Source organism: Zerene cesonia, chromosome 8 (genome assembly GCF_012273895.1).
Source record: "Zerene cesonia ecotype Mississippi chromosome 8, Zerene_cesonia_1.1, whole genome shotgun sequence".
NCBI classification, from domain to species: domain Eukaryota; kingdom Metazoa; phylum Arthropoda; class Insecta; order Lepidoptera; family Pieridae; genus Zerene; species Zerene cesonia.
Window position 1 is genome coordinate 8,642,751 of NC_052109.1, and position 13,173 is coordinate 8,655,923.

The 13,173-nt window shown below is 36.9% G+C and overlaps 3 protein-coding genes across 3 annotated transcripts in view; 2 read left to right on the forward strand and 1 right to left on the reverse strand.

The window, feature by feature from the left end:
- LOC119828465 (pinin) overlaps positions 1–1,316 on the forward strand; it is a 6,358-nt gene extending 5,042 nt beyond the window's left edge. The window contains exon 7 of the mRNA XM_038350623.1: positions 621–1,316. Coding sequence (XP_038206551.1) covers positions 621–769 — 149 coding nt within the window. The 3' untranslated portion in view covers positions 770–1,316. The remainder of the gene's footprint in view (positions 1–620) is intronic.
- Positions 1,313–3,493, reverse strand: LOC119828466 (ADP-ribosylation factor-like protein 2). The gene is made up of 4 exons (XM_038350624.1): positions 3,295–3,493; positions 2,992–3,147; positions 2,629–2,827; positions 1,313–2,030 (listed from the first exon to the last, which is right to left on the reverse strand). The coding sequence occupies exons 1-4, from the start codon at positions 3,357–3,359 to the stop codon at positions 1,896–1,898; spliced, it is 555 nt and encodes a 184-aa protein (XP_038206552.1). The 5' UTR covers positions 3,360–3,493; the 3' UTR covers positions 1,313–1,895.
- A 573-nt stretch (positions 3,494–4,066) lies between these two features.
- On the forward strand, positions 4,067–13,155 carry LOC119828763 (protein kinase C; the record flags this gene model as incomplete). Its single annotated transcript, XM_038351006.1, has 19 exons — positions 4,067–4,336; positions 4,498–4,630; positions 4,702–4,816; positions 6,082–6,142; positions 6,725–6,899; positions 7,153–7,184; positions 7,274–7,344; positions 7,610–7,760; positions 8,100–8,236; positions 8,572–8,650; positions 8,987–9,058; positions 9,414–9,482; positions 9,851–9,966; positions 10,323–10,555; positions 11,000–11,148; positions 11,468–11,520; positions 11,887–12,073; positions 12,618–12,754; positions 13,015–13,155. Coding segments are annotated over exons 1-19 (2,208 nt in total), but the record flags the coding sequence as incomplete, so codon positions are not given.
- Positions 13,156–13,173: the final 18 nt, after the last annotated feature.

Genomic DNA, 13,173 nt, shown 5'->3' on the forward strand with positions numbered 1-13,173 from the left:
TTTTATTAATACTGTCCACTGTAAAGGTTTATAATAATTACTTTTAACTATAGATTTATTACTTATAAAGGTTTTGAAAGAACTCACGATTGCAAACAAGGATTTTTATAATTAAAACAGATTTTTAAAACATAACTAACTGAAAACACGTCCGTTCACAATCGTGGCGCGGCGGCGGGGGATATTTTAGGAGTTATATGTATGTTAACATTCAATGAATGGCTAATTGCGATTAAACTTTGTCTTAAGTTATTGGTTAAAGGAAATGATAAATAGAATATTTATAAGACTAAACTTTAACCTTGTTATTCTTTTATTTTGTTAATCTACGTTTTTAATTGCAGTTCAGTAAGTGAGTAATTTGAATTTTTGTTTCCTTTCCACTGTTTAATATACTGGTATTAGGTAATATATACACTAAAATATAAATATAATAAAAGCTCAGAAGACTTACTGTTGTGCACTAAAATCCAGATATATTTATTGAATTATTTTTCTTCGAGATAATTTTGCAATTGCACTTATGACTGGTGCTGTGTTGTATTCAAATATATCTTTTGTGCATTTAAATAATCAAATATTTGTATCTTTTGTGAATATATATATTTTTTTATTACCAGAACCAGAAGAAAACAAAATGGACACAAGTACAGAGCACACTGAGCAAAATAACACTGTACCAGAGAATACTGATGACATATCGCAACCAGAGCCCAAACTCGACGTAGAAGAGAAAACAATAGATTCGGAAGACCCAGAACATTCCTAATGCCTAATTAACACAAGGGGATAGCATATGCAAGCCTCGTGCCGTCCTTGTCGCACCTCGTACGAGAGACAGAGATAGCATTAGGCCAGCATATACAATGTACCTTGTCTAAACGGACCTTTATCTGAATGGCCAAATGATTGACTTGTTAGTGCAAGTGTGAGTGCTTTCGAAATTATGTTGATAAATTAGGTGTATGTGAGTTGTTTAGGGCCCGAATAGGTGATTCTCTTTTTTTATAGAGAAGTTTATGTTAAAAGTGTTATAGTGCAAAACTAGTTCGTAAATTTGCAATTTTATATACCCCATGTCCAGAATATAATGAAAATTTTCAGATTTCTTTTCATAACAAAAACAAAAAACAAAAAAAAAAGTGATTAATACAATAAACCATAGTTACAAAAAAGTGACGGAAACTGAACTAAATAACAAATAAGCTTCAAATTTGAAATATCATTTGGCCAGTATGTTTCATAGTGTAAAATACAAATATAAGGTACTTCGTATTCTGTAAGTGAATCAATAAAAATTAAATGCAGTCAATTTGTTTTAATGTTTTATTTAAAAAAGCGATCACAGATATTTTTACTTCATGTGTAACACTCGCTAATAACATAGAATTTGTGCTAGTTTAATTATTAGCCATGGTTATTATTAATTAATTTGCTGTTATAAATTTTTGAGATTGGTTGTTATGGTTTCGATAAAAATCCCAATGGTGCAAATTATTAAGAAAATAATCATATAGAATAGGTACGCAGAATAATTTTTATTTAGTATTATATTTACTTTCACAAATTTAAGCGCTTATAAATAATATGAGAATTCAGTGTATTGTGAAAATCAATAATATGCAATCAGGTATCATCAATTCTCATAGAATATTTATAGCAGGCTTGATATTATAAATATTTGATTTTAAACTTTTACTCTCGTTTTTACTGGTATGGCCGAAATTTCGAAATAGATGAAAACTGCAATTCACCGAGTGACATAGGCTATTATTATATGTACTGCGGGCGAAGCAGGGATGAACAGTAACAGAACATACATCAAAATGGACCATTTCAACCATAATAATACCAAACCTACTGCAAAAAATCAACACACCGCTGCTACAAAAAAATTAGTCCAAGGTAAATATCCTAGAGGCTATATCGTCAAGCATCCAGTCCATACCGTCGAGCAGGTTCTCGCCGGTCACTGCGGAGCAGCGCACGATGCGCCAGTGGTGGCTCTTGATGCTGTCCAGGTCGAGTGCCTGGGATGAAAGAAAATTATTTTGGTTAACCTACACAATCATGGTATCTAGATGCCTACAAATATTTTAAATGTGAAAATGACACTTATAATATAAGTTTCTAAATTCATATTTCTTATAAGTAAGTTATATGAAATATCCTTAACCATGTTTTGAGTTAAAATCATGGCAGATGCTATCTTTATATGTGAACTGATATCATAACATTTTTAAATGTGTTACTATAACTGTATGATTAAGATTTTTTTAACACACAGGACCCTTATGTATTACAAGTGGGAGGACAGCACACGGGTTTGATAACACATAAGTTTGTTAATTTTATAAAAATATACTCAGAAACAAAGTAATTATTATCATAAATCTATTATCAAGTACAAAAGTAAAGTAACAACGACTTTAAAAGAGTAACTATGGACCTCCTTGCCAATTCTTCTTGGGAGAAAACAACATCCGAATCAGTAGTAGTTAAAAAAAATACTACCCATAAACACTAATATAACATTATAGGGACAAAACATTTTGATTTTGTGATGATACCTAGTTTTCGGAAATTCAGCTTCAAGTTTGGTAACATTATAAGACCAATAACACTTGCCTCTCTTATTTCTTGCAAGGAGAGTGCACCAGGCAGGTCTGACTTATTTGCCAACACAAGTAGAGTAGCACCAGCCAGCCTTTCCTCTCTCAACAGTGAGTGCAACTCCTTGGCACAGTCCGCCAGCCTCCGAGCATCAGCGCTGTCCACTACCCATGCTACACCATCAGTGCTCTCAAAATAATTTTTCCAATACGACCTGGAAATGCAGGCATATCATCAGTAAAGTTTGCCATCTATGCCTCAAGTAATACACTCTAGACTGTGAACATTTTTAAAAACATCTGTAAATAGGACGACTCTCTATTTGGAACTAGGAAACTAACGTAACTTTTTGTACTAATTCAGTTAAGGCCATTTTACCTGAGAGATTTTTGTCCTCCAACATCCCAAATATTTAATTTATATCCCTTGTGTTCCAACGTCTTAATATTAAATCCTAGAGTTGGAGATATTGTGTCGATGGGCTCGCCGTTAAATCGTTTCAATATTGTAGTTTTGCCGGCGTTGTCCAGCCCCCTGAATTACTTTATTAAAGAAATTATGTTCCAAAAAGTATGTTTTCATTTTACATAGAATGTTTATGTAGGTAAAAAAGGTATTTATTAGAAATATCTTGTGAAAAACTTTTAATTTAAAACATTTGTTTACATATCAAAAGGATACAACATTAATATTCTCATTTCCTTTTCTTTTTGCCGGAGTTTCTTCAAAATAGTTAGAAAACCCATTTTTCAAATTCTTTCAATACCAATGAGCATTAACTATTTATTTAACAAATCTATGACTAATTCTTATAGATAAATAGGTTCTGAAACACGATTTGATTTCAGTTTTCGCTTTTCACAACAAGAAAATATTTAACAAACGTCAGTAACGATTTGACTTTGATTGTTGACACATTTCTACTTGTTGCGTTCGTATTATAAAAAAATCAAATGCAATTTATCATGTTGAATTATCATTTATATTATCCCTATTATAAGTAATGGAAAGTTATTTGAATTGAATTATCTAATATTTATATATTATAAACATGTAATATTTTTAAATAATTTTCGACCTCACTTAACTTAAATGTATATAACATTAAACTATTATTACAATTTGTGTTTCTTCATTCGATGTTCGTTTTGTATTTATTAACTCCTTATGGTTATTAAGATATTTCTGTTATCTATTTGAAATTATAGAAAATATTCCAATAACAATCGTTCAGATTGTATTATACGGCGATTATGAAAGAAAATTCTAGGTACTAATAATTAAAGGAAACAGCGAAAATTTGTTTTATTGAAATTCAGTTGTTCCATTAATTGAAATTCGCTTACTCGGTGCATAAAATTAAAATTAATATTTTTGAATAGGTAAAACTGCGATGAAAAGTCCAAAAACAACTTTGTATGTTTTTTTTATTTGGAATCAAGTCGGGAACCATTACGTGTCCATAGAGAAAATAAACCCATCCATCCATGGCCGATCTCATTGCTGTCAAGTCTCTATTTCTGTTAAAATAATGAAGCACCTTCAATGATTCTTATTGGGTTTTTAATGTGGAAGTGAAGTGTGGCGGTGCGGTCTCGGTCATAGGGCTCGTTGGTCACCGCCACCATGTTCAGCGGAACGGTGCGCGTAAAGGTGTGTGAGGCTACGGGCCTTCGACCGACCGATTTTCAGAAACGGCACAATATGACCTTCGGGAAGCCTGGTGAGTTCACCGTGCACTGTAAACATTCCTTACAGTCACCATCATCGATATTTTGCGACCCTACAAAAAGTTATTATGTATTGAAGTTTGCGCACAAAAGAATCTTATTATGTTTACTATAATGGGTGTTGGTGTTTTGTAAATACGCGATATCTTTGCAGACGATCAGCCAATAGACCCGTATGTGTCGATCGACGCCGATGAACACCATTTAGACCGCTCCAGCACGAAACCAAAAACATTTGACCCTGTATGGAATGAAACATTTATTCACGAAGTTCAGAACGCAACCAAGTATGTATGATAAATTATATTATTGACCAATTTTGTGCCTGATCCGATTAAAATGCGTACATTTCTTCCAGTTTGGGTATCACTGTATTCCATGATGCTGCAATACCTCCAGATGACTTTGTGGCAAATTGCACAATCCCCTTTGAAGATCTCATGCATCGAGAAAAGGATGCCACAGATTTTTGGGTGAGTTAACTTAATCCTTTTACACCCAAAGCACAACTGACATCAATCTTAGAATTACAATCTAATCAAAAATCTGTCAACCAGATAAGACATGCACAAAGGAGTCCTTATCTTGTGTTTATGTTGATAAGTTTTATACTTTACTTCTTTCTAAAAAAATTTTCAGTTAATAGTACTTGCGGATATGTATGTGGTAAAATTTAATTAAGTAACTTTTATCTAGGATCCTAATTACATTTTGATGTTTTATTCATTTTCACTTATGAAACATTTTAATTACACCTATGACAATATATTTCAAAACCATTCACTGATATCCACATACAAGTCATCTACATATTATCTCACTATCACCTGCATCTATAAAATTAGAATGTATACTTTAAAGTTTAGTTATAAATGTATATGACATAAATAATTCAGTGGAATGTTTGCCATCAAAATGTATCTAAAATGAGAATAAATAAAATTGCTAAGAGTCATAATGTGTCACAGATGTTGCATCCTGTTTTCATCAAATGAATCAGGGTGAAGTAAACATTGTCTTACCTTATATCTCTGAATGATATTATTTTTAACACCGGTGCCAGTTATTGGGAAATAATTGAACTAAAAATAGTTTGATGTGTATTTCTAATTTTGAATGTGTGATGCAACTGTTTATTTGTTTTTCAAGAGTTATGGGATTTGTTGATTTTATGGGATGGGAATTATAATTATTGTGCTAGATTAAATGTTGATTGAATAATTTATTTTCTTTATTATCAAATTATTCTAATACGGCTATTATTCAGTTTTTGTTAAAGTAATGTAATTGCTACTGTGAATGACTAATACACAATTGGTACTCCCTCTATTTATTGTTTTATTGCTTATCCTATATATGGTGGGATTTTTTGGGATTTATACATTGGTTATATCACATGTGTGTGTTATTGCTAACCAATGTGCCACCATGAGTATATATCTCATTGTGTGATATCTATATGGGAAGCAATAATGATCATTAATTGTGGTTTAATTAAAATAAAACTTTTTGAATAGTTTTATGTAGTAAAATTTTCCTTTTCCTTTGTGTTAGATAGTCAATTAATGAAGGAAAACTGTGTGACTGTATTTTAACCGGTGTGAAATAGTAGCATCCTATTATGTATTGTGAGTGGGCCAGAGGCCTGTTTCCTATTCCTCAACCTTCCCTGTCCATTCGTCTCCAGTCTAGGTTGTTGTTTCTCAGATTGTGAATCAATAAAGATTTTTTTCTGCAGGTGGACCTAGAACCTCAGGGAAAAATTCATCTTAAAATAGATCTGAAATGGAATTCTCAAGGTAAGTTGCATTAATTATTTCAGTTTCTATTGAACTTTAACGAAATAACATTTTTATTCCATATGTTTTCTAATTTACTGTTGGGAGGTTTAATAATTTATTAATATTGATTTGTTTGTTCTGCTCTTTGTAGATCGTTTTGAAGTTTCTAATATATTAAAAAAAACTAACCTCTTCATTTTTTATATTGTGCTATTAATATTTGCAATTTTTATTGGCTCTTTTATGGACTTTTCTTCTCAAAATTTCAATACAATGGTTCAAGTCATTTAATTTGATTGTTTAAGTTTAATACATAATATTCATGCCAAATGGTAGTGGCTATGGTTGACTTCAGTAGTTAAAGTTTTCTATGAAAATTTCTATTCAACTTTGTCAGAATTGATGAACAATTCAGTCAATTCTAAAATGTCATATCATATGATAGGGCTAGATATAATTCAAGCAGTTAATAAAAACTGTGCTGTTCAGTGAAGCCTCTGAAAAAGCACACTTAGCTGGTTGCAATAAACAGCTGATTAAGTGTATCGGGTGCAACATATTACGTACCAACTGATATGATGATGCACCATGTGGTGGCAGTGGGCGTGGTGGGCGGCAGCGGCGCGGGCCCGCGGCGCGAGTTCAAGGAGGGCGCGGGGTTCGCGCGCCGCCGCGGGGCGCTGCGCCGCCGCGTGCACCAGGTCAACGGCCACAAGTTCATGGCCACCTTCCTGCGTCAGCCCACCTTCTGCTCGCACTGCCGCGAGTTCATCTGGTGAGTACCAGCCCCCCTCCCCCCCACCCTTTACCTCCATAGGGTCACAGACGGATTTACATACATTCTTTGCCTTTGGTATCCAGGTTTCAAAAATTGTATTTTATATATCTATAATGATATTTCTACTTCATTTGACATGCATTAAGTTATACTGCAAGTAACTTTACAACTTATTGTCAGAGTAGTTAAATTTAATGTTTGCTGATGAGTATGTTTTAAAAATATTTGATTTTTTTATTATATTTTCCAGGGGCCTTGGTAAACAAGGATATCAATGTCAAGGTGAGATATTATGAATTTTCTCAACAGATTTTTTTAAATTTGCTGAAATGTTTAAATTTAAAGAAATAACAAAACACATAATATTTCAGTATGCACGTGCGTGGTGCACAAGCGCTGCCACTCGTCCGTCGTCACCAAGTGTCCAGGCATGCGGGAGGAGGTGAGAATTTACATAATATAGAAGTTGTATTGTAATATTACAATATCTATTCTTACTTAAAAAACATATTTTAATCTGTAATCATTTCACTTTTGTATTAAGTACCTTAAGAAATCTAAATGTATATTTCTCATAATGATAGGCTCTTTTTCATATTGTTTAATGCTAAAACATATTGTGATCATTTAATTATCGTGAACTGTTAATTTAAAACCACTGTAAATCCCGAATACCGAATGAATGTTGTGTCGGATGCGGTTTGCAGCAGCAGAGCGTGTCGTGCGCGTCGGGCGGGCAGCGCTTCAGCGTGAACGTGCCGCACCGCTTCGTGGTGCACTCCTACAAGCGCTTCACCTTCTGCGACCACTGCGGCTCGCTGCTCTACGGGCTCATCAAGCAGGGCCTGCAGTGCGAGGGTGAGACACTCCTGTGCACTCCTACAAGCGCTTCACCTTCTGCGACCACTGCTGTTCCTGTGTCGGATACACCACATAATTTGAACTATCGTTGGACATACTACATTGGACAATTGAGAAAAGTCCCATACATAAGATTAACATTTCTAATAATCCATACCAGTTTGAATTAAATAGGTAATGCAACCAGAATTCCTAGACTGGTAAGTGATACTGGTAACACAAAGTAAACCATAATTCAACATCACTGACTCAGTGCTGCCATCTCTCAGAATGCTGTGTCTAATTCCATGTCCCAAGCGATGAACATGAACTAATACGAAGGTCGCAATGTTGCAGTGTGCTCGATGAACGTGCACAAGCGGTGCCAGAAGAACGTGGCCAACAACTGCGGCATCAACACCAAGCAGATGGCCGAGATCCTCAGCGAGATGGGCATCACGCCCGACAAGAACCCGCGCCCCAGGGCTTCCAAGGTATGGGGACGATCATTTATTTCGCTGTCACTACTACACTGGTTATTGTATTTTCATTTCAAATGTTATATGTGTTATGTGTAACAAATTGATTCACTATTATTTTTGTTCACTTTATTATTGTTCAAATGTAAACTGTACATGTTGGTAAATGTTGCACTACCACAGGAATTTTTGATTATTATTGGAAACTGTCACGCTATGTTTTCTTCTATTCGATTTATAATTTCGAAAGGAATGCACTTTAATGATAAAATAATGAAATTGTAATGCCATAAAAAAATAACATTGCAAATTATACCAAAATGTAAGAAGTAATTATTAAATTGTTCCAGTATTTGAATACTCCAATGCTGGAAGGTCCACCCGACTTCCTGCCCGAAGACGGGAAGGACGAGAGACAAGAGGACAAAGGTAATGCTTTAGCTGCTGACCGTACACTACTTGTCTCTTTCACATGCACACGATTAGAGCAAGAAGGCAGAATTATATCTACATAGAATTTGACTGGTTTATTATTTAAGCATATTAGATATTTTTTTTTGCAGACTGTATATAATTAGTGTTTTTTTTTTCATTAGAAGTATTTGAATAGTTTTAAAATGTACTGCTGTTATTCGTTTTTAATTTTTAACAAGTGTTTATTGTTGTTATGCTTTTTGATTAGATTTTTTAAACAGATTTTTTTTTTACCTTTTTTGCAATTTGTACTTGTTATGTATTGTGTGTTTATTGTTTAATGTAATATAGAGATGGAGGAGGGCCAGAAACTGTGGGGGTCTCAGTGGGAGGAACTGCGCGACATATTCAGTAGTTACCAAGGTTCACACAAACGTACATACATACAGACGCTTCGGTGGCGGGATGTTGCTGTGTTTTTGTTGATTTTTTTTTGTTTTTATATTTTTTTTTTATCTTCTTTTTGGGAGCAATAACTTTTAATTGGTTGAATAGAAATTTTTTGGATTATTGAATTTCTAAGCGATTCAATACTTGAGTGTGTGGTTTATTGCAGTCTTAATAACAACAATTGCTTACGCTGATTCCAGGAGATGAATAGACAATTGCAACCACATATAAGATTTCTTTCTTTCTTAAATCACATGAACATTGTGAAAACATAGCAATGAAGAGTTATTGCTTTCGTTGTACAGTGTTTTAGTTGCGTTTGGTGTAGGTGCGCCGGCCGAGCCCGCCTGGCCCTCCGCGTGGGACGACCTCGAGGACGTGTTCGGGTTCAAACAAGGTGTTTGTTTGTTTGTTTGCTTGTACATGTGTCTGTTTTGAAGTTGGGTGGGGCCTATGTGTTGTTACTCTGTGTGATCGTCTGATGTATTTATTATTCCAAAAATATTTTATTTATTCAGTTGATTTTAGAATTTTTTATAATTTATGGACGCACTGCTTAATATATATAAGTTATTTGTCACGTTGTTTGTCCGCGATGGACTCGTAAACTGCTCAACCGGTTTTTATGAAATTTACACAGGTTGTGTTACTTGATCCAACTTAAAAGATAGGTTGGTTTATATTATTTCAATTACGATAAATTACTACCCGGGCGAAGTCGGGGCGTACCGCTAGTTGATCTATAAATAAGTGTGAATGATGCAGGTTCCGAGGGCACGGGCGGGCACAAAGTGTCGCTGGACGACTTCCACTTCATCAAGGTGCTCGGCAAGGGCTCCTTCGGGAAGGTGATGCTCGCTGAGAAGAAGGGCACGGACGAAGTGAGTCACCTGCCATTTGTGTCGATGTTTTAAAGAATATTCTATTATTGAGAGTATCGTTATTAGATTAAAGGCACTATCTTTAGTTTATTTAAGTGTTTTAAAATCTTTTAGAAGTCATCTTTTAGAAGTGTTATCAGATACTTACTATGAATTCATCTTTTCTAGCACAATTCACTTAGTCCAATTGAAACGGTTCAAGTAGAGTGATCCGAATGCGGGACATATTTACCCCCATATGATCACCATTTGATCCCCATATGACCCCAACACGACTCCGATATGACCCCAACACGACCCCGATATGACCCACAAACGACCCATATAACTCACCATGACCCCCTCACGCTCGGCAGGTGTACGCGGTGAAGGTGCTGAAGAAGGACGCGATCATCCAGGACGACGACGTGGAGTGCACGCTGACGGAGCGGCGCGTGCTGGCGCTGGCGGCGCGCCACCCGTTCCTCACGGCGCTGCACTGCGCCTTCCACACGCCCGAGCGCCTCTTCTTCGTCATGGAGTACGTCGACGGCGGCGACCTCATGTTCCAGATCCAGCGCGCGCGCAAGTTCGACGAGCCGCGCGCCAGGTGACCCCCCACCCCCACACCACCCCCACCCACACCGCACACCGCACGTCACACAGGATACACGACACCAGCATACATGATATCATTACACATGAAGCACAACACATGACACGTGACATATATTATAACACGCACGACACACGTGAAATGCGGGAAATAACCAAACACACACATAGTACATAACACACACACACGACACTCGGCACCTTATTATAATTTTTTTTTTCTTTTGTGGTGGACTTCAATGTTAGCCTAAAGAGGGTTCACCCTGCTAGCGACATGCTAAGGGTTGACAGGGACCACGACCCTCAGCTTGGGCTGTCGCATGATCGGAGGGGTCTGGAAGAGTCTCGGCATCCAATATTCATATACATACACGCCCCATACAATAATCATGAAATAACTATTATTTATTTGGCTCACGTGCCGCTTGTGGGTGGTCAGGTTCTACGCGGCGGAGGTGACGCTGGCGCTGCAGTTCCTGCACTCCAACGGGGTGATCTACCGCGACCTGAAGCTGGACAACATCCTGCTGGACAGCGAGGGCCACTGCAAGCTCGCCGACTTCGGCATGTGCAAGGAGGGCATCATCGGTGCGTTGCTTACTGCCGCTGCTACTCTTCTATTTGACTTTAAATTAGACTCTTTAAGGGTCTGACTGTTCATGAGAAATTTTTAAAGAATAAAAATATTCTATCATCAGGCGGGATTCGAACCCGCGTCTTTTTGCAAACTGTAGCAATGTGAAATTTTTTATTGAAATATTATTTTAATGCTATAAAACTAACAATTGGATTTGACTATTCGTTATATAATTACATTTTCGCTTTTAAATGACCTTCTATTGCTAAAAGGGTGTTTAATGTTTTGTTAGTCTGTCACGTTAAATAATTAAATATATGCTATTTTTAGATGGTGTAACCACAACCACTTTCTGCGGTACGCCGGATTATATTGCTCCTGAGGTACGTTTTTAACATTAATTTATTTCCGTGTAGCTTTACATCCATTATCTCTGTTTTAAACTTTTATTAATGCAGTCATTATGCTCTTTTGAATTTTTCATTCATTATGTTTTGGGTAAGAGAAACACACAAATCTTATACAACAAAGCAACTAGTTCAACACAAAAAAAAAAACTGTGCAAAAGACCTACCCGGAGTAAAGATATACCTGGTTCTATGTACAGCATAAACTGTCATCTCTACTAAATGGTAATTTAACTTCAGTTGGCTTTTGATGGTATACAAAGGTAATTTTAAGTAAATGATTGCAATGGAACGAATCGTCTATACGTTGGTCGGTGGGTCGGGCGTTGGGCGGTGGCGCAGATCCTGCAGGAGCTGGAGTACGGCCCGTCGGTGGACTGGTGGGCGCTGGGCGTGCTGCTGTACGAGATGCTGGCCGGCCAGCCGCCCTTCGAGGCGGACAACGAGGACGACCTGTTCGAGAGCATCCTGCACGACGACGTGCTCTACCCCGTCTGGCTCTCCAAGGACGCCGTGTCCATACTCAAGGGTGAGCCTCTGCCGCTCTGCTGGATCTCTACCATAGTGTTTACTGGAATTGTAGCCTAGGATCTACAGGAACTTCTCGATAGTCTCTAGAAAAACTACCATAATCAAAGTTATAAAAGTACTTCTCTTAAAATTATTGATTTCTGATTGATTTATTGAAAGTAGCCTTTTATCAGAATATTATTTTCCATGATCAAAAATGTAATGGAACATTGACCTCTGGTTTTAAAAGTAGTCTACAGAGAAGAACTGGTAAGGAACTATAGTTCCTTGTGTAAATCCTATACTGTTTATGATATGACGATGATATTATTATAACATTATATATATATCACACAAAGATTATAAATGTGAAAGTTTGTTTATTGGGATGTTTGTCCATCAATTACGTTGAAACTAGTGAACGGATTTTGATGAAATTTGGTATACAGACAGGGTATGAACTGATTTGGGTGATAGGATACTTTTTTATTTCGAGCAAGAGTTAAAAGGGAGCTGGACGAGCGTGTAGCGTAGCAGAATACAAAGGTGCGTGTTGCCGGCAGGGCTGATGACGAAGAACCCGTCGCGGCGGCTGGGCGTGGTGGGCGGCGAGGCGGGCATCCGCGCGCACGCCTTCTTCCGCGACATCGAGTGGGACGCGCTCGCGCGCCGCGCCGTGCGCCCGCCCTTCCGCCCCAAGGTTACTCATTTTTTTAGCTCGGTTAATTATGTAATTAAAAGCTAATCAATAATTTATCATTAACACTTGTATTATTATATTATGTTACTGTTTTATGATTGTCACAATAACTTAGGTTAACTAAATGAATATCTCGATTCTAGATATATGTATATTTTATAATGATTCTAATAAATTTGCTATTAATAGATGAGTGAATTAATATTAAAATAGTCACATAAAAGAAATGTACAACAAAAACTCGTTATATCAAATTGCAGAAGAGCAAGCGCGAGGCGGCGAACTTCGACGCGGAGTTCACGAAGGAGGAGCCCTGCCTCACGCCCGTGCCGCCCGACGTGCTGCGCGCCATCAACCAGGTGCGCCCCACACCCAGCCCACACCCCATCACACATCACATCCTATCCCACACCCCATCC

Coding starts and splice junctions, on each gene's coding strand:
- LOC119828466 (XM_038350624.1), bottom strand. CDS start 3,359: ATGGGTTTTCTAACTATTTTGAAGAAACTCCGGCAAAAAGAAAAGGAA. Junction 3,148..3,294: donor GAAATGAGAATATTAATGTT/GTATCCTTTTGA, acceptor AAAGTAATTCAG/GGGGCTGGACAACGCCGGCA. Junction 2,031..2,628: donor CCTTGCAAGAAATAAGAGAG/GCAAGTGTTATT, acceptor CTTTCATCCCAG/GCACTCGACCTGGACAGCAT.